This window comes from Oncorhynchus tshawytscha, linkage group LG13, assembly GCF_018296145.1.
Source record: "Oncorhynchus tshawytscha isolate Ot180627B linkage group LG13, Otsh_v2.0, whole genome shotgun sequence".
Taxonomy (NCBI): Eukaryota; Metazoa; Chordata; class Actinopteri; order Salmoniformes; family Salmonidae; genus Oncorhynchus; species Oncorhynchus tshawytscha.
This window is the reverse complement of record NC_056441.1, coordinates 58070600-58095164: the sequence shown is the minus strand read 5'-3', so window position 1 is coordinate 58095164 and position 24565 is coordinate 58070600. Positions and strand designations below refer to the sequence as shown.

The following is a 24565-nucleotide window of genomic DNA, read 5'->3' as shown; positions in this document are numbered from 1 at the left end:
TCTCCCACTTAAAAAGATGAGGCCTGTAATTTACATGATAGGTACACTTCAACTATGACAGACAAAATTAGAAAAAAAATCCAGAAAATCACATTGTAGGATTTTTAATGAATATATTTGCAAATTATGGTGGAAAATAAGTATTTGGTCAATAACAAAGTTTCTCAATACTTTGTCTTATACCCTTTGTTGGCAATGACAGAGGTCAAATGTTTTCTGTAAGTCTTCACAAGGTTCACACACACCGTTGCTGGTATTTTTGGCCCATAACTCAATGCAGATCTCCTCTAGAGCAGTGATGTTTTGGGGCTGTTGCTGGGCAACACGGACTTTCAACTCCCTCCAAAGATTGTGTTTGGGATCATAGTCATGCTGAAAGACCTAGCCACGTTTCATCTTCAATGCCCTTGCTGATGGAAGAAGGTTCACTCAAAATCTCACGATACATGGCCCCATTCATTTTTTCCTTTACACGGATCAGTCGTCCTGGTCCCTTTGCAGAAAAACAGCCCCAAAGCATGATGTTTCCACCCCTATGACCATTAAATGTGTGAATTCAAAATGGCTTTTCAACCCCATTTCATTTATTAAAGTGATACTGTTATTCTGTATTGCACAACTATAATATAGCAACCATTTATTAACACTGAGGGATCTCTGACCATGAAATTGTTGAATTAAAAAACAGCTTCCGTTCATCTCATCGGTTTTGCACAGGTGTTATACTAGACATCAGGCCAATGACGGCATTTTTAATATCGTCCGATTCCAATATGCTTAATGCTATATCGTGCATCCCTATTATTTTGCAATGGGATTTTTTTACTCCCATTAGATGGCGTACAATTGGCGACGTCCGTGTTAAGGCATGGTTTGGCCGGGGGGGGCCGTCATTGTAAATAATTTGTTCTTAACTTTTCTAGGGTAGAGGGCAGCATTCGGAATTTTGGATGAAAAGCATGCCCAAATTAAACGGCCTGCTACTCGTGCCCAGAAGATATGATATGCATATAACTGGTAGATCTGGATAGAAAACTCTAAAGTTTCCAAAACTGTTAAGTGTCTGAGTATAACAGAACTGATTTAGCAGGCGAAAACCTGAGAAAAATCCATTCAGGAAGTAGTTTTTTTTGTTGGTTTTGTAGTTTTCTATTCAATGCCATTACAGTATCCATTGACTTAGGACTCCATTTGCAGTTCCTATGCCTTCCACTAGATGTCAACAGTCTTTAGAAATGGTTTCAGACTTGTATTCTGATAAATGAGGGAGTAAGACCAGTCTGAATAAGTGGACCCTGATGTATCACAGAGCTTTTTCATACGCAATCCTGAGAGAGTGCATTGCTTGTTTACCTTTTATATTGACATTATTGTCCGGTTGAAATATTACAGATCATTTAGGCTAAAAACAACCTGAGGATTGAATATAAACATTGTTTGACATGTTTCTATGAACTTCACAGATACAATTTGGATTTTTTTGTCTGCCTGTTTTGACTATGTTTGAGCCTGTGGATTACTGAAGAAACCGCGAACAGGGTTTTTTGGATATAATGAGACTTTATCGAGTAAATGAATATCTTCTGAGTGCAACCATATGAAGATCAAAGGTAAGGGATTAATTTTCACTATTTCTGAGTTTTGTAACTCTTCTGCTTGGCTGGTTGACTGTTTGTAATGATTTGTCTACTGGGCTATGTTCTCAAATAATCGTAAGGTATGCTTTCGCCGTAAAGCATTTTTTTAAAAATCTGACACCGTGGTTGGATTCACAAGAAGTTCATCTTTAAACCTATGTAAAATATGTTTTGTTTTCTGAATTTTTACAATGTGTATTTCTGTATTTGGCGCTCTGCAATCTCACTGGATGTTGGCCAGGTGGAGCTTCCCACATACCCTAGAGAGGTTAACTATCTTACCTAGTTAACTTGTTGAATCTAGGGGTCTTTTAGGGGTCTTTTAAAAACAATTTTTTAAATAACATTCCCAAAGTAAACGGGCTATTTTTCAGGACCAGAAAATAGAATATGCATATAATTGACAGCTTAGGATAGAAAGCACTAAAGTTTCCAAAACTGTAAAGATACTCAGACTATAACAGAACTGATATTGCAGGCAAAAGAATGAGAAAAATCTCAGCCAAACGTGAAGAAATAACAGAGCTATTTTTGGCTACAAAAATGATTTTTCTGGAAAAAAGGGACATTTGCTATCTAACTGGGAGTCTCGTGAGTGAAAACATCCGAAGCTCAAAGGTAAACCATTTAATTTGATTGGTCACAAATCAGAAAAGCAGATTGCCTGCTGCTAGCTAGGCATAATGCTATGCTAGGCTATCGATAAACTTACACAAATGCTTGTCTTGCTTTGGCTGTAAAGCATATTTTCAAAATCTGAGATGACAGGGTGATTAACAAAAGGCTAAGCTGTGTTTGAATATATTTCACTTGTGATTTCATGAATATTAATATTTTCTAGTAAGATTTTTTGTCCGTTGCGTTTTGCTACTTCGTGTCAGTTGATGACAATTCTCCCGGATCCGGGATGGGTAGTTAGAGGTCACTTATTATTATTATTATTTTTTTTTTTTTACTCCCGTTCATTTTGGCCAGCAACAGTTTTATTTATCAACTATTATTTCCGGCTAATGGAAAACCTGAGATATATCTAACATAAAGCCACCACCATCACTTATTTTAAGGTGAGTCCATGAGAGCCGGGTAGGGAGCAGAGATGAGAGAGAGAGAGGCAGAGCTGAGCCAGAGGGAGCAACACTTACAGCCTGCAGGATGGCTTTGCTGTGTCGCCTTGACAACATCTCCAAGGCAGTCAGGGCCTGCTCCGCCACGTCAATGAACTGAATCACCTGAAGCTGCAGACAGAGCGAGCTATTATCATATCCACCACAGTTTTATGACTGCATATGAATGAAGAGGGAACAAGAACATGAGAAAGACAAATGGAAGACAAGAGAACAAGGTGTGGGCTAGGAAAACCTGGGTTGCATTCAGTAGGTATTAATTGTTGGGACATGTTTTCAAACGTACTAGGCAGTACTGAAATTTGAATGTGTGTGTTTGGTGCCTACTGAACCTGAGCAGAAGGGGTTATCCTACCTTCTCCAGGAAGACGGGGATGGCATCCACGACCACAGCAGAGGACCGAGGCAGCGCCTCCATCATGTAAGTGAGAGCACGGGAGGCATGGTTCATCTGAGCAGAGGCACGGGGTAAGATACAGATTTCACAAACATAACTCCAAAGGAATCCTTGTTGGCTGAAACCACAGTTAAAACACTGTACTGAGGTACAGTTATTTTATTTGCAACAAAATATAACCAGGAGAGAGTGTGGCACCTCGCAATGTAGGCCTAATGTCATGGTGAAAAACAAATATCACTGGGTCCCCCCCAAAGATATAAGCTCAGGATACTCACAATGTCAAAGTTATGCTCCATCTGTAACAATGTCATCTGTAAAGAAGAGGGGATTAAGGGACTTCAAATCAAGTCACGGTGTAAAATGACTTAAGACTAAAGGCAGACAAAGCATTTTGTGACTCACCAGAGCAGGCACCACGCTCTTCACGGGGAAGCCTCCTAGTGTCTCCTCGTTGCCCATCACTAGCAGCTGGCACATCTCGATAGCGGCCTGGAGCTGCTGGGACTCGTCGCCGGTGGCCTGCAGGCCCTGCAGCAGCTGCTGAGCCTTGGAGCCTGGGAGGAGAGGAGGGATAAAGCAGGTCAGAGTAGAGACTAAACAGCAGGGCCAGTATTCACAAGAGTAGGAGTGCTGATATAGGATCAGTTTAGCCCTTAAGATAAAAGCTAAATCCCTCGCCATATAATGAGATTATATGGCGAGGGGGAAATCAGACCCTAGATCAGCACTCCTCTGAGAATTTTTTAAAATATGGGCCCTGCCAGGAGTGCAGTCAGCACACACTTGGATTAGAGTTGAGTGAATAGCAGGTTAGAAGAATAAAGACAGACATAAGTGAACTCAACATGCCTCCCCTGAGGGAGAATGGAAACATCCTGCTCACTCGGGGCTCCCGAGTGGCGCTGCGGTTTAAGGCACTGCATCTCAGTGCTAGAAGCTTCACTACAGACCCTGGTTTGATCACGGGCTGTATCACAACCAGCGTGATCGGGAGTCCCATAGGGCGGTGCACAATTGGCTCAGTGTTGTCCGGGTCATGGGAGGGTTTGGCCGGGGTAGGCCGTAATTGTATATAAGAATGTTCTAAACTGACTTGCCTAGTTAAATAAATATTTTTTTTTTTTAAAGAAATAAAAAAGATGTTAAGCGGTAATTAAATGGATTCTGGACACAGACAAGATGGTGTAGCACTCACTGGCTCCACTGCCTATAGTTCTGTGAAACAGCTGGGACATGCGGGGTCCCAGGGGCCCAAAGAGGTGTGGGGGTAGACCCCTGGCCTCCAGCAGGGCTGTGGGGAGAAAACAGCTAGGTTAGACAACAACCAAAGATCCCGCAACACCAACAAGGGCTGACAGGGAACTCTTAGACAGGAACATTGGCACCTGTATCTAAGGAAAGCTGTGATCGTCATACCTTGGAGTCTGCCCATTTCAGAGTCATCGGACTCACTCTCACCGGATGTGGTCATCCCTACAGCTCCGGCCACTGAGCTAGAAGCTGGAGAAAATTAAGGGGCAATTAAATCACCATTGTCCTCATCAAAATTACAACAAACGTACCAAACAAAGAGTTCAAGTAAGGATCATACACACCTAGGAAAACCGTCAACGATCTTTTAGTGTACACACACACACACCAAGCAGAGGCTACATCAAGCTTTAGCTGGCTCCTATGCATTTAGAACAAACACATACCAGAAATTTGTGGGATAGTGCAAAGGTTTTTATCCACTAAGGGTCAAGGGGAGAGAATCTCTGCTACCACAAGCAGGTAGTGCTACACCTATCATGGTACACTGAGTTTGTCCCTGACCATGTGAGCTGAGAAGGAAAAACTCGTGCCCTAGTCGCAGTAGGTACCTGTACCCGAAGCCCCCTGCGGGGCCTCATCAGTGCGGGCAGCCGAGGAGTTGGCCCCATCCTGGTTGTTGTCCGAGTCAGCCATCTTCTCTTGTCGGCGAGCTTCGGCTGCCCCGCGCTTGCCCACGCCTGAGCCTCGCCGACTGGGGGGCATAGTGGGACTGAGTGACTACACAAACTATACCACAAAGCCCACAATCAAACATGGCAGTACACAACTGACATTCCTGGTCATAAGGCATCACTAACTTGCACTTGTGTTTCGCAATGTGAACATCTGTTCATACACACACCTGTGAGCAGACATGTGCAGGTACCGACAAGAAGCGCATTCATAAAATGGGTGAAAACTGTCATATTTTAGAAACCAGGAAACACTGGACAGTTAATTGAAAGGAATAATTAAACTAAAACCACTAATTCAGTGTTAAATAAAAATTTAAAAAAGTTTAATTTTGTCATAATAAGGTTGTTAGCAACATGTCAAAATCTGTTGGAGCTCAAGTCGACCATAACACACAATGCAAGGCGCTCTCACACGTGGGGGGGGGGGGCTAGGTAGCTGGCTAGCAAATATAGCTACACATAATAATGACAAAAACAATATTAACATGTGAAGTAGCTAGCCAGCTGTAAAATCGACAAATTGCAGGAGTCTACAACCATGTTCAACCTGCAGATCGTCTGCCTCAAGGAGGGGGGTGCTGACCTTGCTATGGCAACAGCCCATACATGCGGTAAAGGAGGTTCATGGAACGCCGGGGCAAGAGCAAGGATGCATCATTGGCAGCCATTCAAAAAAATCTGATCCAACAGTGGATATTGATGATTTAGGAGTTCTCACGGCCTCACAAATGTGGTTACTATAATCCGATATGGATATATTTAGTCCTTTTCGAGTTTGGAAAAATGTCAGCTAAATGCTAACTCCTATTTGTATAAGCTGGTAGCATAGCTAGCCTTAGAGATTGGTTTTAAGTGTGATGCAGTTGATTGGTGATGACTTTAACATGTATTGGGGTTGACATCCACTCAAGTATTATACTCGGATGTTTACCGCAACATTGTGTGAAATACACAAATAACCTAAAATTAGGCACAATAAGCGATTCTGAATCTTTCCCCCATGGGGGAGTTTCCATTGTTTTGGTCGAGTTCCATAGATCTATTTACAGAATCTCTGCTTTCCCACAGACATAGCCCAGGGCAAGAAGGGAGGAGAAACGTTCATGGCAGATTTTTTTCAACCCTTATTTTTATCAGGTAAGTTGACTGAGAACACATTCTCATTTACAGCAATGACCTGGGGGAATAGTAACAGGGGAGAGGAATGAGCCAATTGGAAGCTGGGGATGATTAAGTCGCCATGGAATTTAGCCAGGACACAGGGGTTAACACCCTTACGATAAGTGCCATGGGATCTTTAGTGACCAGAGAGTTAAGAAACCCATTTAACATTCCATCCGAAAGACAGCACCCTATACAGGGCAATGTCCCCAAACCCTGTCCTGCGGCATTGGGAAACTGAGTTGAATCATTTGGTCAACTGTTTAGTTTGAACACATCTAAGCAAAATATATACGTCGTCACGACGACAAACAGATTGATGCCTATACCATCTATTGACTGATTTGGTAATCTGGAGTGCAGGTAATTATTTTAAAAGGCTTATGAAATGTGATTGAGTTATTCCCCATCTCCAGTGACAAGAACTTTACAAGACGATTTCCTGATTCCACACTGTCAACTTAGAAGTTAACTATTTTCACCATGATTTATTTGACCAACTCATAGAACATAACCAAATTGACAGGATGTGTCATGTTTAAAGGGGAAAATCCACTCTAGACATGTTATGGCTGACAACACTTTTGAATGCACTGAAAGATCGACTTCTCAGAGACAATTTCATTAGGTATTGCCAAGGAAGCCACCCACTTCCATAAAATATTGGATGTATAGTTTAATACTTTCTGTACACACCGAAATACAGCAGACTACAATTGACTTGGGGCATTAGACTGGAGAAGTTGAGATGACCGAGCAGTAGAGGCTGTAGTACCTGGTGCTGGCGCAGGAGCCCGTGGTCTTCTGGCGTGTGCGCCGCCGAAAGCTGGGGAGCTCTGCTGGAGGAGACTCGCTGCGCTTCTTAGTGGACTTCCTCAAACCTAATGAGACACGAGGAGTCAATGAGTAAACAGTCAAGGCAAAAGACAGGAAAAACCACAGTGATAGTAAACCACTAGAAATGTGTTATATTGTTCTATCATGATAACCAGTTTATCCATTTCCATCACTTAAGAGCAAAAAGTATTTAGTGAGCCACCAATTGTGAAAGTTCTCCCACTTAAAAAGATGAGAGAGGCCTGTAATTTTCATCATAGGTACACTTCAACTATGACAGACAAAATGAGAGAAAAAAATCCAGAAGATCACATTGTAGGATTTTTAATGAATTTATTTGCAAATTATGGTGGAAAATAAGTATTTGGTCACCTACAAACAAGATTTCTGGCTCTCACAGACCTGTAACAACTTCTTTAAGAGGCTCCTCTTTCCTGCACTCGCTACCTGTACTAATGGCACCTGTTTGAAGTTGTTATCAGTATAAAAGACACCTGTCCACAACCTCAAACAGTCACACTCCAAACTCCACTATGGCCAAGACCAAAGAGCTGTCAAAGGACACCAGAAACAAAATTGTAGACCTGCACCAGGCTGGGAAGCCTGAATCTGCAATAGGTAAGCAGCTTGGTTTGAAGAAATCAACTGTGGGAGCAATTATTAGGAAATGGAAGACATACAAGACCACTGATAATCTCCCTCGATCTGGAGCTCCACGCAAGATCTCACCCCGTGGGGTCAAAATGATCACAAGAACGGTGAGCAAAAATCCCAGAACCACACGGGGGGACCTAGTGAATGACCTGCAGAGAGCTGGGACCAAAGTAACAAAGCCTACCATCAGTAACACACTACGCCGCCAGGGACTCAAATCCTGCAGTGCCAGACGTGTCCCCCTGCTTAAGCCAGTACATGTCCAGGCCCGTCTGAAGTTTGCTAGAGAGCATTTGGATGATCCAGAAGAAGACTGGGAGAATGTCATATGGTCAGATGAAACCAAAATACAACTTTTTGGTAAAACTTCAACTCGTCACGTTTGGAGGACAAAGACTGCTGAGTTGCATCCAAAGAACACCATACCTACTGTGAAGCATGGGCGTGGAAACATCATGCTTTGGGGCTGTTTTTCTGCAAAGGGACCAGGACGACTGATCCGTGTAAAGGAAAGAATGAATGGGGCCATGTATCGTGAGATTTTGAGTGAAAACCTCCTTCCATCAGCAAGGGCATTGAAGATGAAACGTGGCTGGGTCTTGCAGCATCACAATGATCCCAAACACACCGCCCGGGCAACGAAGGAGTGGCTTCGTAAGAAGCATTTCAAGGTCCTGGAGTGGCCTAGCCAGTCTCCAGATCTCAACCCCATAGAAAATCTTTGGAGGGAGTTGAAAGTCCGTGTTGCCCAGCAACAGCCCAAAAACATCACTGCTCTAGAGGAGATATGCATGGAGGAATGGGCCAAAATACCAGCAACCGTGTGTGAAGACTTACAGAAAATGTTTGACCTCTGTCATTGCCAACAAAGGGTATATGACAAAGTATTGAGGTAAACTTTTGTTATTGACCAAATACTTATTTTACACCATAATTTGCAAATAAATTCATAAAAAATCCTACAATGTGATTTTCTGGATTTTTCTCTCTCATTTTGTCTGTAATAGTTGAAGTGTACCTATGATGAAAATTACAGGACTCTCATCTTTTTAAGTGGGAGAACTTGCACAATTGGTGGCTGACTAAATACTTTTTAGCCCCACTGTATATGTAACGCAAATGATTGAGCTATGCAGAGATGCCACTTTATACAATGTTGGTTTAGTCTACAACCATTACTAACCAAACAGTGGCTTAAGATATTTCACCCAATCCGTTTCAGCAGTGATAAGGGGTGTTTTTCCAGTAGAAAAACTGGAATTTCAGTTTACTCCGTAAGTTTTTATTTTTACCCCAACCCTGATTTTAACTGACAAGTACAGGAGTAGTTAGTGGTTGACAAGTGGCATAACGGTCAAGAGCATAGCAAGGACTAGTACAGAGGGGGTCGGCACCAGTCACTCATAACAGTAAGGGAGGACAGTCACATACTGACAGCTCTGGTGTTGTTCTCAGTCGAGAGCCCAGTACCACCGACACTGGGTGAAAGTATAAATAGCCCATCTCTCATTAGTACAGAACAACCTTCATGCTAAACCTGAGGGTCCCAACAGAATGCAAAAATATGACACCGACTGACCTTTTCAAGTAGCCACAAACGCAACCACACACACCTCAGTCATGTCCCCCAGTAACCCAACAGAATAATCCAAATGGCAATGTGTTGTTGCTACAGCAGGAATCCTGTTGCGCGCCATCGCAGCCACACCGCGCACCCACCATGCAATCTGGCTTTACTCACCATTATAGCAGCAGAGAGGACAGACTGAGAAGATGTGTGTGTGTGTGTGTGTGTGTGTGACAGTGTGCACTACAAGTGACAAAATGTGCCCCTCCCCCCTTAATAAAAGTGGGTGAATCACTCGCACCGCCCCCCCAGTGAAAACATGATGCCTGCTAGTTGGCCGGCCATCAGGCAGGGTGGGCCGGTCTAGGTCACATGTTTGGAGCTGGGCCCTGTGGCAGCGTGCCCAGCCTCAGTTACCATCTTGGAATCCCCTACCCCAAACCAGAACACACTGATCATCTTCCACTCACCCGCATGCACTACATTTGTGACAGCTCCCCCCTAACCCACCTAGGAGCTTTAAACTCAAGACTGTACGAGTCTGAACATTGAGCCATGCAGTCACTCTTCAAAACAAACTACAGCCACAGTCTGACCTTCACCTTACACTACAATTACCATAATGCATCGCTGTGTTGTGAACTCCGTAACCTCAGGGCTGATTGTGTCTGATCTGACAGCAAAAATGTAATGCCTCCAAGCACGTTAGCGTGCCCTTACCACCTACCTAACACCTGAGAGGCTGTAGTAAATCAGTCTGTCCTTCACAAATATCCATTTGCGCCAGTCCAACTGGCTACAGTAGAGCCACCAGACCGATTATTTACATCTTCCAGTTTGAGGCTGGCCTGGTACTGAAACCTGAAACAGTCAAGCCAGGTATTTGCAGATCTTTAAGGCACATTTTCGATCTCCTTTCATCGCTGCAACTGCCCAACGGGCTCGGGAGGTGAAGGTCAAGTCATGAGTCATCCGAAATACAACCCGCCAAACCACACTTCTTAACACCCACCTACCTAACCCGGTAGCCAGCCGCACCAATGTGTCGGAGGAAACACCGTTCAACTGACGACCGAGGTCAGCCTGCCACAAAGAGTTGCTAGAGCGAGATGAGCCAAGTAAAGCCCACACTGGCCAAACCCTCCCCTAACCCGGACGACACCAGGCCAATTGCGCGCCGCCTTATGGAACTCCCGAACTCAGCCGGTTGTGATACGGACTGGAATCAAACCCAGGTCTGTAGTGACACATCCAGCACTGCAATGCAGTGCCTTAGGCCTCCCGAGTGGCGCAGCAGTCTAAGCAATGTGGTTAACCACTACACTTATACTAAGCCATACACTCCAGATCTGTAAACTTTAAAGGGTTAGGGCCAAAGGGAACGAAGAAGCAAATTTGGACCACCTATATCAGTTACATGTGCATCTGTGGGAGTTTATATGCAAGGTTCGCTCTGTGTGTCCATGCATGCTTATCAGCACCGACTGTCTGCGCAGGGTTAATCCCCGCCTGGTGTGTGTGGTGGAGTGTGCCTGGTGTGAGAAGCAGTCACCCCAGCAGGTCCCAGTGCAGAGTGAGTTTCTGTAACTGAAGCCGCAACAAGGGTCCTGTGACATTTAATCCCGGAGTGTAACCTCTACCAGAGCACCACAACGACCCTCCAAAGACTGCTGCTCACACTGCCCTACAACCTTTGAACCTGAAGGAAGCAAACCCTTGGACCCTGGTTGGCTCACCACCATCACAAATATGAGCACCCCAAACCCAACTCCCCCTTGGTTAAAGGGAAATGTGACACGGTACACACAGGTACGAGGAGAGGGCAGGACAAACTCACTTGCTAGTTTGGCTTGTAGTCCTGAGGGTCCAGGTTTGGAGGCGGTCTCTGTCTTGGAGGAGCTGGGTAGGGACAGTTTGGGCTTTGGCAGGTTGACCTTGGGACTGAAGCGGGCCGCCCACTCAAACTTGGACGAGACGGCGGCTTTGGCCTGCTCCTTGTCGCGGGTGCTTCGGCGTGGAGAGGGGCTGGAGGCGGAGCGGGAACGACGTGCCTTGTTCTGGTCTTTGCCCTGCTTGAGCCTTGCACCCTGTGTGGCGGTAGCACTGTTGGTGCCTGTGGAGGAGGAAGAAGAGGTGGAGGCAGAAGAGGAGGAGTCAGTCACCGTGCTACACCCAGCTTTGGCTGAGGCGGCCGACTTCGACGCCAGCTTGGTGGGTTTTGCAAATCTGCCGTCGGTACGGTTGGGGAGCGACCCAGCAGTGCTGCTCAGACAGGGGAGGGAGTCAGCCTTCTTCCGTTTAAGATTTGGTGAAGCCCCAGAGGGCCCGCTCTTCTTGCTCTGGCCGCGGCCTGTAGGCAGCTCTGGAGCCAAGGGTCTCTTCTTGGAGGATTTGGCGGGGCCTTTCTTGGCCTCAGTGGTATGGTCTCTGGGTGGGGGGTTGGATTTTGACTTCTTGGCTGGGGTGTAGGTGTTAAGGTCAGGTGCAGAATTTCTCTTCAACCCTCGGGTGGTGCCTTCAGTCTTGGATTGGTGTCCTATTGGCTCTCGCTCTGATGTACCTGCGGCCTCTGGGTCGCCTTGCAGCACAAATGAAGCCACAGACAGTGACAGACTGCTACTCCCAGGGCGGTGGAGGACAGGAGAAAAAGAGAACCTTTTAGCACAGTGTCCAAACTGGAAAGTGATTAAGTACAACGCTTCCATTCAGTTAATTTAGGCCTACAGTAAATAGCCAATGGCGCTATAGATTTAAGAACAATAGTTAGTTACATTTTTATCTAAGCGCAATAGTCTGTCAAAAGCAGACCCCACAAACACAGTGAGTGCGAAGGAGAGGAGGGGTACCTTCTTGAGCTGTGCCCTCTGGACTGGCCAGAGGCTGAGCTGGGTGCGGCTTTGGAAGCCTTAGATTTAGATCTTCTACTTTCAGGAGGTGAATTTGCTTTATGTTTTATCTGCTCTGACTGCAACCTGTAAGGTGGGGGGAATTAAAGAGCAAGTGAGTGTGGATTTTGTGTAAATCCCTCCATATCATTATTAGAAGACTTGAGTAAGTCATTCCCACATCATTGTTCACCCATCCTGTACTGCTCCAAGGAATTCCTCTGGAGAACACCATGCAAAAACAATCTAAATATACTTGAAGATTAATACACAAGACACCAAATAATGCTTTTTTCCTTTAACTCAACACATTGGAAAGGCTTAAGACATTTGTAATACATTAGAATGAACATCAAGCATTCCCTTACTTGTTCAAACAGACAGACTCCAAGACATAAACACACCAAAAAACAAACAAACGTGTGAGAACACAGATATAGATGTGCTGGGGGGGGCGACAACGATGACTTACCTTCCTGCGACTGTATGGTCTTGTGGCTGGGCCGCAGCAGTGTTCCTCTGTGAACGGCGCAGTGACCCCCCTGGATTGGAATTAGGCCGGTTGGACATTGGCACCTCTCTCCTGAAGGGACATACCCTTTCTAGACACTACCATTCACTAGGCCGAGGAGAAGAGAATAAAGATCAGATCACGGGTGAGACATCAGGGTGCCCTTGCGATTACCATGATCCCAAACAAAGTAAAAGCCAATGGACAGATGTGTTGGCTATTGATGTCAATGCTTTTACTCAAAGTATTCCATAAACCCCACTAAATGATCACATGAATTGGGCTGCCTGTGTAAACACAGCCCTGGTAAATGAATCACAAAAATGTACACCTGATACAAGCCCCTGCCTAACAAAACAAATCAATCGTATTACCATTTGTTTGAAGGCAGTAAAGGGCAGTATGCAAGATCAATGAGCCTCAGCCAAACATCACACGGAGACATACACCTCTAAATCTGCTCAGACCAAAGATAGATGGCAGATTGATCCAATGAGACAATGACGACAGGCCCAAAATAACTGTACACTAACTTAAAACAAAGAAGCATATAGATTTAAAAGCAGTGATGGACCCATGACATTTTTGGCCAATACCGATACTTTACTTACCAAAAAACCTGATACCGATATTTAAAGTTTTTGGGGCCTTAAGCATTCTATTACGGTTAAATAGTTAACACACACACAGACGCAGCGGTCTAAGGCACTGCATCTCAGTGCAAGAGGCGTCGCTACAGTCCCTGGTTCGAATCCAGGCTGTATCACATCAGGCCGTGATTGGGAGCCCCATAGGGCGGTGCACAATTGGCCCAGCGTCTTCAGGGTTAGGCCAGAGTACGCCATCCATGTAAATAAGAATTTGTTCTTAACTGATTTGCCTAGTTAAATAAAAGGTTACACACACTAGAGGTCGACCGATTATGATTTTTCAGCGCCAATACCGATTATTGGAGGACCCAAAAAGGCAATGCCAATTAATCAGCCGATTTTTAAAAACATTTACTTGTAATAATGACAATTACAACAATACTGAATATACACTTATTTTAACTTAATATAATACATCAATAAAATCAATTTAGCCTTAAAATCATGAAACATGTTCAATTTGGTTTAAATAATGCAAAAACAAAGTGTTGGAGAAGAAAGTAAAAGTGCAATATATGCCAAGTAAGAAAGCTAATGTTTAAGTTCTTTGCTCAGAACATGAGAACATATGAAAGCTTGTGGTTCCTTTTAACACGAGTCTTCAATATTCCCAGGTAAGAAGTTTTAGGTTTTAGGTTGTAGTTATCGGAATTATAGGACTATTTCTCTATACGATTTGTATTTCATATCCCTTTGACTATTGGATGGTCTTATAGGCACTTTAGTATTGCCAGTGTAACAGTATAGCTTCCATCCCTCTCCTTGCTCCTACCTGGGCTCGAACCAGGAACACATCGACAACAGACACCCTCGAAACAGCGTTACCCATGCAGAGCAAGGGGAACAACTACACCAAGTCTCAGAGCGAGTGACGTTTGAAATGCTATTAGCGCACACCCTGCTAACTAGCTAGCCATTTCACATTGGTTACACCAGCCTAATCTTGGGAGTTGATTGGTTTGGAGTCATAAACAGCGCAATGCTTGAAGCATTGTGAAGAGCTGCTGGCAAAACGCACGAAAGTACTGTTTGAATGAATGCTTACGCGCCTGCTTGTCCCTACCATCGCTCAGTCAGATACTTGTATGCTCAGTCAGATTATACGCAATGCAGGACACGCTAGATAATATCTAGTAATATCATCAACCATGTGTAGTTAACTAGTGAATTTGATTGATTGTTTTTTTATAAGATAAGTTTAATGCTAGCTAGCAACTTACCTTGGCTTACTGCATTCGCGTAACAGGCAGTCAGTCTCCGTGGAGTGCAACGGTCGTTATTGCGTTGGACTTGTTAACTGTAAGATTGTCAGCTCGGGGGATCCAATCTTGCAATGTGAAAATCTGTTGTTCTGCCCCTGAACGAGGCAGTTAACCCACCGTTCCTAGGCCTTCATCGAAAATAAGAATGTGTTAACTGACTTGCCTAGTTAAATTAAGATTAAATAAAAAGTGTAAAAAAAATGATTTATTTATTTGGTGTCCAAAAATACCGATTTCCATTTGTTATGAAAACTTGAAAATCGGCCCTAATTGATTGGCCATTCTGATTAAATTGGTCGACCTCAAACACACACGGCGCAAAAGTAATTTTGTTGGTATTTACATATACCCCCATTACCAATAAAACAATCAAAACATTTCTTTCACTTACTTGCTGTGCTGTTTTGTTGTTCAGTCGTTTCATTCTCAACCAGGATTTCTCATGGTATGTAATGCCATTTGGGTCTTTGAGTGTCAAATAAGCTTGTTGACCAATCAGGACCTGAATATGACTGCACGTCACAATTTAACACGTTCATCAATTTTGTACGTAGTGTAATAACTATCACTCGTATTTCACGTCACAACGATTCAGCGATACGTATGCTATGATGCCGGTAAAGTTCTCGCGCACCTACAGTTCTGGTCACAAAAAAAAAAAAAATCTACGTTCTTCCCCAAAAACACAGCAAAACGACAATCTGTTTCAGCAGCTATATAGCGAAAATAACAAATAACCCAAATTTATAACAGTTCTTATTTAATTAATGGTGGTCGGACGCATCTGTGAAGCTAGCCACAATAAGGATTAGGCAGAGTAGTGGAATTTGCGGTTAGCCTTCAAAATAAAAGTGGCATAATTCTACTATTTGTATTCATTTACATCATTGTCAATGTCATACTTTTATTTTGAAGGCAAACTGCAAATTCCACTACTCTGCCTAATCCTTATTGTGGCTAGCTTCACAACAACCTGCTCGAGAATCACTAGCCACTTGAAGCTAGCTGGCTGCTTATAACATTAGCTTTGGGCAACAGGGTTAAGTAGCTGGCTACCTATTTATTTTCATGAATTAAAGTTCAATTTCAATAGGCGAACAAGTGGCTACGCACAAGATTCCTAAATCATTGCCAAGAATAATGAAAATGACTGCAGTTTCTACTGGTCATTGTTTTCAGGCTGGTGCTAGCTAGGTACCAAGCTAAAGCTAGCTACCCCAGAAGTTGCGGTCGAACAAGTAATGCCTTATTACCAACGCGGTATTGTAAACACATCGTTCGTGGCCAGTGTGAGCTTGTTTGCAGACTTCTGTTGTACAGCTTTGACAGTACTACTGATAGTGGTGGCGCTTGGCTTGCACGTGCAAATTCAGAACACACAACTTATTTGACATGCATCTTTTTGACACGCAAAGACCCAAACGACATTCCACAGTGGAGTGAGGCTAATAGCAGTGACGCTATTACTGTGTAACTCCGGTAGGGCAACATGTGTACTGGTGCTCAACCAGTCGGCGAAAGCCAACTTCACACAAGACAGATAATGGATGATTGTCAAGGGCAATGAATTGCATTATCCTGGCGTTAATGGATTTCGCCTGAGTTGTAAGACATTTTCAGTGAGACTCTTTTTAACGGCTGCTCGAATTTTTGACTTCTCAGGCCACACAGCAGACATTGTGGGCTAGGTCATGAATAATGTGTTGCACATGGCGTTATTACGCCATGTACCTACGTTGCATAGGTATGCACTGTTGCATAGACATTGGTTTTTAACATCGGCGTTAAACTAGACATCGGGCCGATACCAATGTTGGCATTTTTAGCTAATATCGGCCTATTCCGATATATCGTGCATCCCTAGTTATTTTTAGATTATTACACCTAGCTATATAGTTAGCTAATTACAGTTACTGAAACAGATGTTTGCTACGTTTTTGGGGAAGAACAGTTTGCATCCATGAGCTAGCTAGCCTTTTAATTTTTATGACCAGCACTTTAGGTGCCCGAGACAACCAGCATCATAGCATATGTATTGATGAAACGTTGTGACATATGAAATGAGTGATAGTGTAATAACTACTTTTTTTTTTAACGTATGTGTTAAATTGTGACGTGCAGTCATTCAGGTCCTGATGGGTCAACCGGCTTATTTGACCCATCAAAAGTGTATCTTTGACAAACAAAGACCTAAACGGCATTCTATAGAAATCCTGGGTGAGAATGAAATGACTGAACAACGAAACAGCACAGCAAGCAAGAGAAAGAAATAGGTTGATTGTTTTACTGGTAATGGGGACATACATAAATACCAACAAAATAACTTGATGTGTAACCTTTATTTAACTAAGCAAGTCAGTTAAGAACAAATTGTTATTTACAATGACAGCCTACCCCAGACCACTTGTGCGCCGCCCTATGGGACTCCAATCACAGCCAAATGTGATACCGTCTGGATTCAAACCAGGGACTGTAGTGACACCTCTTGCATTGAGATGCAGTGCCTTAGACCACTGCATCCGTGTGTGTTTCAACTATGCAACTGTACTAGAACGCTTAAAAAGGCCCCTAAAATTTTATATATATATATATATATATATATATATTTTTTTTTTTAAATCGGTATTGTTTCTTTTGCCAAGGAATATATCAGAATCGGCCAAAAATGTTATATCGGTGCATAACTAATCTTGATAGCATGTCTTGTTTTGACGTGTTAACTTATTAGCATAGATGTGAAATATGTCTAAAATTTACTCTCACTTTGAGACTAAATATAACTCATGTCAATAATCTTTTACCCCAAAGTTGTGCATGAATTGGTTGTTGCTAAACAACCCACGTGTCTATATCCAAGCCATATTGATGGAGAATGGTGATATCGTACAGGCCACGAATACAAATCATGAGTAAGATAATTGACAGTTCCCTCCAACCTTGATATTGAGATACCAATGGCGTGCTGTTCTGTTGCACAAGACTTGATTCAACCCTGAATTGAATTGCTAAATTTAAAAAGCAAATGCCCAATTTCACAAGATAAACGCTGCAGTTTGAAATTAAGCAAATCTAGATATTTACATTTGTCTTCTAATAGAGTGGAGGTGAGAATGCCAGGGAGGCTGAAATTAACAGCTTAGCGGGGGTTCCAATTTTATTTCACCTTTTTTGATTCACGCAATGCATCCTCAGATCCTCAAAAAGTTCTACAGCTGCACCACCGAGAGCATGGTTGCGTCACTGGTTGCATCACTGCCTGGTATACAACTGCTCGGCATCCGACTGCAAGGCACTACAAAGGGTAGTGTGTACGGCCCAGTACATCACTGGGACCAAGCTATACCAGGCGGTGTCAGAGGAAGGCCCTAAAAATTGTCAAAGACTCCAGCCTCCCTAGTCAGAGACTGTTCTCTCTGCTACTGCACGGCAAGCGGAACCATAGCGCTAAGTCTAGGTCCAAGAGGCTTCTAAACAGCATCTACCTCCAAGCCATAAGACTCCCGAACAGCTAAAATGGCAACCCATACTATTTGCATTGCCCCCCCACTATTCTGTTTATTATCTATACATAGTCAGTTAATGCACAGAGATACCGTGACGAGATCCCGAGGCCCATAACCGTGCCCTTCATCTGCCGCCATCACCCCATGTTTCAGCATAATGCAAGGCCCCAATTCCTGGAAGCTGAAAATGTCCCCGTTCTTCAATGGCCTGCATACTCACCAGACATGGCACCCATTGGGCATGTCTATTTATTTTGCTCCTTTGCACCCCTTTATTTTTATTTCTACTTTGCACATTGTTCCACTGCAAATCTTCCATTTCAGTGTTTTACTTGCTATATTGTATTTACTTTGCCACCATGGCCTTTTTTTTGTGCCTTTACCTCCCTTATCTCACCTCATTTGCTCACATCGTATATAGACTTGTTTCTACTGTATTATTGACTATATGTTTGTTTTACTCCATGTGTAACTCTGTGTTGTTGTATGTGTCGAACTGCTTTGCTTTATCTTGGCTAGGTCGCAATTGTAAATGAGAACTTGTTCTCAACTTGCCTACCTGGTTAAATAAAGGTGAAATAAATAAAAATATTTGGGATACTCTGGAATGATGTGTATGACAGCATGTTTCAGGTCCTGCCAATATATCCAACAACTTTGCACAGCCAATGAAGAGTGGGACAACATTCCACTGCATGAGGCAAATGTTAGTCCCACCAGATACAGACTTGTTCTCATTCACGCAACTACCCTTTTATATTTTTTAAATTGGGGAGCCAATTTGTTTTCAGCACTGATTTCCATGACTGATCAAAACTTGTTCTCTCATGCATCTCATCACTATGCAGCAGACAGATGTATGGTGAGCAATATTTTGGAACATCAAATCACAATAAAATCTCAGTATGGAATCACAATACATATCGAATCACATTACATATAGTATCAGCAGCTAAGTATCGTGATAATATCATAGAGGTCTGTGGCAATTCCCAGCCCTAGAGTCAACACAATAAGATGGTAGGTAGACAAACATGCTGATTTGTAAACAACATTTCTGCTTCCATTAATTAGCTATGCATTTCTTTAAGCGAAGTATCACCATCAATGATTCACTAAAGATCCTACGCAAATCCACATGAGCAATATCCAATGAAATATGGCACTATGACAAATGAATATTTCAGGCCTTGCATTCTAAGTAAAAAAAATAATCATAGGCTACATCACAGTAAAGGGCCTTCACCATGTAACGTTCCAGTGGCTCACCTACAATAAACACACGAGTTTAAGTAAATGCTCATGTTAAGAGTCGAGGGGGCTCAAAGATGGAATTTTAACAGACTTATTTCGTGAGTTGACTATGATGCACGTCTTAAAACATTTGAAATCTGATAAACTAGCTACATGTTCTTCACGCCCGATGTATGCCGTCACTCATGTTAAGACCCAATTTAACTGCGATATTGATCATAAAAATAAGAATACAATTGGCAAGCTCGCAAGGCCATCTTTGCCAGGCCTTCTGACTCCATCCTAGTCTTTATTTATTTGTCCCAACTGACAATTAGCGTTTTACCATGTTCCATTGTAGTCATATACAATAGGCAGTTCATTACTTCGATTACTATAATGGTTGTCATTATAAATAGCTTTTATTAGCCTACACTAATTTCAAGCTCGTTTTACAAAGCGGCCTTCATGCTGACGTAGTTAGCACCAGCTAGGTGGTTAGCAAACCCAGTCCCGTAATTTCAATTTGACAGTAAAGTTAGCTACCAATAGACAAAGAGCCTAGTATGGCACCTTCCAGATTGTAAAGCGATAACGTATGACTTAGCTAAAATGTCTGGTTATTAATGTAAAAATACATTTAAGTCCGCAAATAACATGTTAGCTAGCTATGTATGAATGTAAGATGAGCTATGTGACATGAAAATGCGTAGTTGGTGGATTGTTGTCCTAAACATTCAGCTAACGTTAAAGACAACCGTACAAAAACATGTAGTTTAAAAAAAAACTTTAGCATGGAAACCACCTCAAAGGGAATGGCTAGCAAATCTAAATAACAATTGTCTAATCTTTCCATCTAAAATGGCAACATCGGTAGGACTAATATTAACTTCGCACCAGAGCAAGCTTGCTAATGTTAACTAGCTTTCTTGTTGGGACAGGCTAGCTACGTTAATTTAATAGTTGTTCAAATGGGATGTCAGACAAACTACATCCAACGATATTCACACGGCATTAACTAACGTTAATCTGGTCATTTAAATTGTGTATTTAGCTGACGTTAGCTAGCTAACAGAATCTAGTTACATAGCTAACGGTAGTTCGCTGGCTAGTTTTGATAATTATTGAATCGCCTCAGTAATTTGCCAGCTGTCGACGTGTAAGAAACGCAAGGTTTAAAAGTAACGTTAGCTATGTAGCTAGCTGAACAAGCGTTTACTTGATTAATAATGGCTAGCCAAATGGGAAACTAACGTTTCTTGCCGCTAGTTAGCAATGTTAAATTAGTTACCTGCTTACTTTCCAGCCTGACGTTATAAATTACTGTAGCTAGCTAACGTTAGCTCTATTAAATGGGAAATGCCATATTCAATAACACGATAACTTAACTTTTACACACAAGTTGCAAGGTGGTAGCCAGCTAACGTTAGCCGCTTTTTAATATTATGTTAGACACTAACGTTACATGTTGACCTTAACCCGAACAATATCGGGTTAGGGAAGTTAGCTAAAAAGTTAGTGTTAACCTTGCTAACAAATGTCGCTAACTTCGACAATTGCTAACGTCGTTAGCTATATAGCGAGGTACCTAGCTGGTAGCCAACCAACTAGCTAAAATGCTTGTTTCGCCGACTGGCTAACCGTATGCCATTTCCAATTCAAGAGTTATTGTTTGGTTAGCGAGCTTATTTTGTTTTACTAGCTACCTATGTTTATGGAAGACAAATTGCAACACGAAATGGCCTCTGAACCTTCTTTGCTGCTTGCATCACACAGAGAAAGCAGGAACAGGATTCGAGAGATGACAATTGGAAACCATATTTTTTTTCGCGAGACGGATACTCCATTCCTCACAAGTATTTCAGTCTTATATTATCAATGAGGCCCCCCCCAAACTACTGAATAAGACGCCACTGAACGTTAAATATATTATGTTATTACCTATTTGTTCCAGTGTTGTAGTTGTAACAGACAGTGCACCAACTCCACTCTCTCAGCCTTCACATCAGCTGAGGTACCTGCAACTGCAATATACCTCCGCTCTAAAGTGCCCCATTCTTCCGCTCGGAACTACTTTCAATTTAGATGATAAAGTCGACAATGAAACAAACCTGCGCCAAATAAATACATGTATTCAATAACAATATACTGAATGTATTTACTATTGTCTACAGTTGTGTTCAGAAAATGTATAATTATATTTCACAATAGGATAGCGACGAAATATTAATCCGCTGGGTCGTGACCCCCTAATCCAACTGTTTTCTCGAAAATATACATGACATTGTGGGTTTATCATTATTTTATTTATATACTTAAATTATCAATCACTCAATAAACAGTTGCGAACAGAATTCGCTTTCATTGTCACACAAAATATTTCGCTGTTGTTTTCTCTCCGTTGTCATAGAAACTCTTTAGCGTCTAAAAATGGCGTCTTTACTTCCCTCCTACAAGATATATTTTTCAGTTTACTGTCACTTAAACTGAGGTAAATTATTATATTTTATCACCCATTTGATATGTATCTTGGGATTGCTGAGAGTTAAAAACAGATAGTCAACTTTATCAGCACAATGCTGGACTGTGCCTGTGGAGAAAGGCTACACATCAAGACAGCAGCCATGGTACACAACACTGTATTTGGTAGTGTTGCTCTCCATTGACATGATTGTACTTTTAAATGCTACATATCAACCTTATGTATCTGACATTTCTTTCTGCAAGTAACTTTTCTGTTTCAACATGCTTTGAACATAGATTAACTACAAGGCTCTGATGATTGGAGAGAACTGAGTTATATAACGGGCCTATTTATTTTTGAATTTCTCTTCAGGTGATATGGAGATCGTGGAAGATTTCTTTGCGGATTGAATTCAAGGGTGCTGCACCTGGAGAAAATAAGATGACCCACGATGACCATTTGCATGATTCCCGCATGCAGCGTAAGGTTTCCATTACAAGTCTCTGCCATGAAACTCTTTAAGCCTACATCAGCTACTGTATTTGTTTTTGTGTAGATACACGTGGTTCTGTTGGTGTCTTGAAAAGTGCACTGCCCTGAGTAGGTATGTACTACTCCTTCTCTAGAACAGGTAGGTGTGGTGTTTGGCCAGCAGATTTGACAGTGCACCCAAGCACTGTGCCATGGGAACTTTGATTACCTGGAGTGCCTGCCCAATGACTTACTGCTCAAAATCCTGGCCTTCTTGGAACTGAAGGACGTTGCACTGCTGGCACAGACCACAAAGAGGTTCCACAAGGTGAGCCTGGGCTTTACAAACCCAAAGGACAGGTTTCTCAGATGAAAATGAAATCTACTCCTGGGAAAAGATTCATATTAAAATATATATTTAAAAAATGGAAATTCTCTTTTTACCCTTTATTTAACTCTTCAAGTCATTTAAGAACAAATTCTTATTTTCAATGATGAACTAGGAACAGTGGCAGAACAACAGATTTTTACCTTGTCAGCTCAGGATTCGTTCTTGCAACCTTTTGGTTACAAGTTCAACGCTCTAACCACTATGCTACCTGCCACCCATTGACATGGCTTGCTTTTAAATCCAGGACTAGTCTTAATATGTCCAGGAAACCAGTCCATATTGTGCACCCAAATAGTTTACAAAAGCACATTTTACTTTCATATGCACATTCTTTCATTAAGGGCCCTGAGTTTTTACTGACCATGTGAACGGACAAGGAAAACCTCAGGGCTCTAGTTAGGCTATAACATGGCCAGGAAAATATGATCTGGGTTTAGTTAGTGAGCTAGTGTTTGTCTGCCTGTGTGTGTGTGTGTGTGTTGTATTTCAATACGGAATGGGATATCCCAGCTCTGCAACTCTCCAGAGTTCTGGGAACAGACTGAGGGGTCACTGTGATAAACTCACGCCTGACATGGAGGCTCTAGGCAACGCCACGGGCTGGAGGAAGATATTCTTTGCCTTCAACACCAAAGAGAACCAGCAGTATGTACATGGAGGTAGCTAGACACTTAAACAAGACAGTGTTACTCATCTCATAATAAAGATTTGAGGAAATATAACTTTCTCTGCCATTAGCACAAGGAGTTATTTATGCATTTGAATGGTGTGTTGTGTCTCTGTGTTTAAAATGCACTATTGATTGATTTATGTTGTGAATGTGTATTTCAGAGCTTGTTTATTCTCTCTGCAAAAATAAAAAGTGCCAAATGCTGTAGGCTTCCTTCGAACAAATAACATTAAATTATTTAGTTTTGGTTTTTGTTATTGCATTTGAGTTCTAATCCAGTATGTTATATGCAATGTTTACAAGTAAAGCCATACTATTACTGAATGAATGCATGTTGCAATGGAATTGTTGAGGTGTTTATTATACTCTCTGGGTGTGACTGTGGGTGGTGCTCTTCAGTTGAAATTAGATACGTGGTAAAGTGTCCAATCTTTATCACACTCAATAACAGTAAGAACACATTAGTATGGTGTTTTAAATTGTATTAAAAATATTGTTACGTGCATGCCTGTTATAATAAAGAGTAGGCCTAAAACAGATTCAGCTACTTATAATGAGCTCATGGGTCAGACTTAATGCTGGAGATGTTTCCTGTTTGATGACCGATTTAGCGTTCCTACGCCCTCTGCTGAAAACTAGCTGTACTGAAGGAACTGTGTGAGGAGGGGGGACCTGATACAAACACTAGCCAGCAGAGGGAGCAAAGTGGCAGAGAAATACACATCCTTACTTCAGGATGTGGATCAAGTAAAACAAAGGTGACGTGCAAAACAAGTGCTATCAGTCAGACAAACTTAATCCTGCTGTTGAACTGTAACCACACTGGCATGAGTTTGAAGGTAATCGAAGATAGGCTTATTTAGCGCATGTATCAGAGAAAAATGTGTGAACCCTCCAAGTGCAAGGGAAGTTTGGTGAAAGGGGATTTTTTTTAAGAGCAAACATTTTAGTAGTATAATCAGAAAGATAGGCCACATAACCCCACTTCATTTGTTTAAATAAACTATCTCATACTCACCCTTTACATTATAAGAGGAGAGTCATGTAAACAACATGTTTATAATTATTGTTGTTTTTTATGTCTTTACATTGCAACATTACAAAGGACACGATGGAGATAGTTTTTAATGCATGTATTGTTGTTTAAAAACGTGTCT

At 42.2% G+C, this 24565-nt stretch overlaps 1 protein-coding gene and 1 long non-coding RNA gene across 4 annotated transcripts in view; one reads left to right on the top strand and one right to left on the bottom strand.

The window, feature by feature from the left end:
- The window catches only part of LOC112265322 (E3 ubiquitin-protein ligase TRIP12), a 43526-nt gene extending 22030 nt beyond the window's left edge, over positions 1 to 21496 (bottom strand). For 2 of the 3 annotated variants that reach the window (XM_024442493.2, XM_024442492.2), the window contains exons 1-12: positions 21354 to 21496; positions 12726 to 12872; positions 12215 to 12340; positions 11206 to 11984; positions 7086 to 7191; positions 5024 to 5166; positions 4578 to 4661; positions 4357 to 4452; positions 3564 to 3715; positions 3437 to 3472; positions 3117 to 3212; positions 2780 to 2872 (exon numbers count right to left, since the gene is read on the bottom strand). In XM_024442493.2, coding sequence (XP_024298261.2) covers positions 2780 to 2872; positions 3117 to 3212; positions 3437 to 3472; positions 3564 to 3715; positions 4357 to 4452; positions 4578 to 4661; positions 5024 to 5166; positions 7086 to 7191; positions 11206 to 11984; positions 12215 to 12340; positions 12726 to 12823 — 1809 coding nt within the window. In that variant the 5' untranslated portion in view covers positions 12824 to 12872; positions 21354 to 21496. Of the gene's footprint in view, positions 1 to 2779; positions 2873 to 3116; positions 3213 to 3436; positions 3473 to 3563; positions 3716 to 4356; positions 4453 to 4577; positions 4662 to 5023; positions 5167 to 7085; positions 7192 to 9380; positions 9406 to 11205; positions 11985 to 12214; positions 12341 to 12725; positions 12873 to 21353 lie in introns of those variants that run through there. The other variant, XM_042296030.1, reaches the window with a different exon arrangement.
- A 263-nt stretch (positions 21497 to 21759) lies between these two features.
- On the top strand, positions 21760 to 22791 carry LOC121839002. The gene is made up of 3 exons (XR_006078529.1): positions 21760 to 22039; positions 22249 to 22357; positions 22503 to 22791. It is a non-coding gene; the product is annotated as an uncharacterized LOC121839002 (long non-coding RNA).
- The last annotated feature ends 1774 nt before the right edge of the window (positions 22792 to 24565 follow it).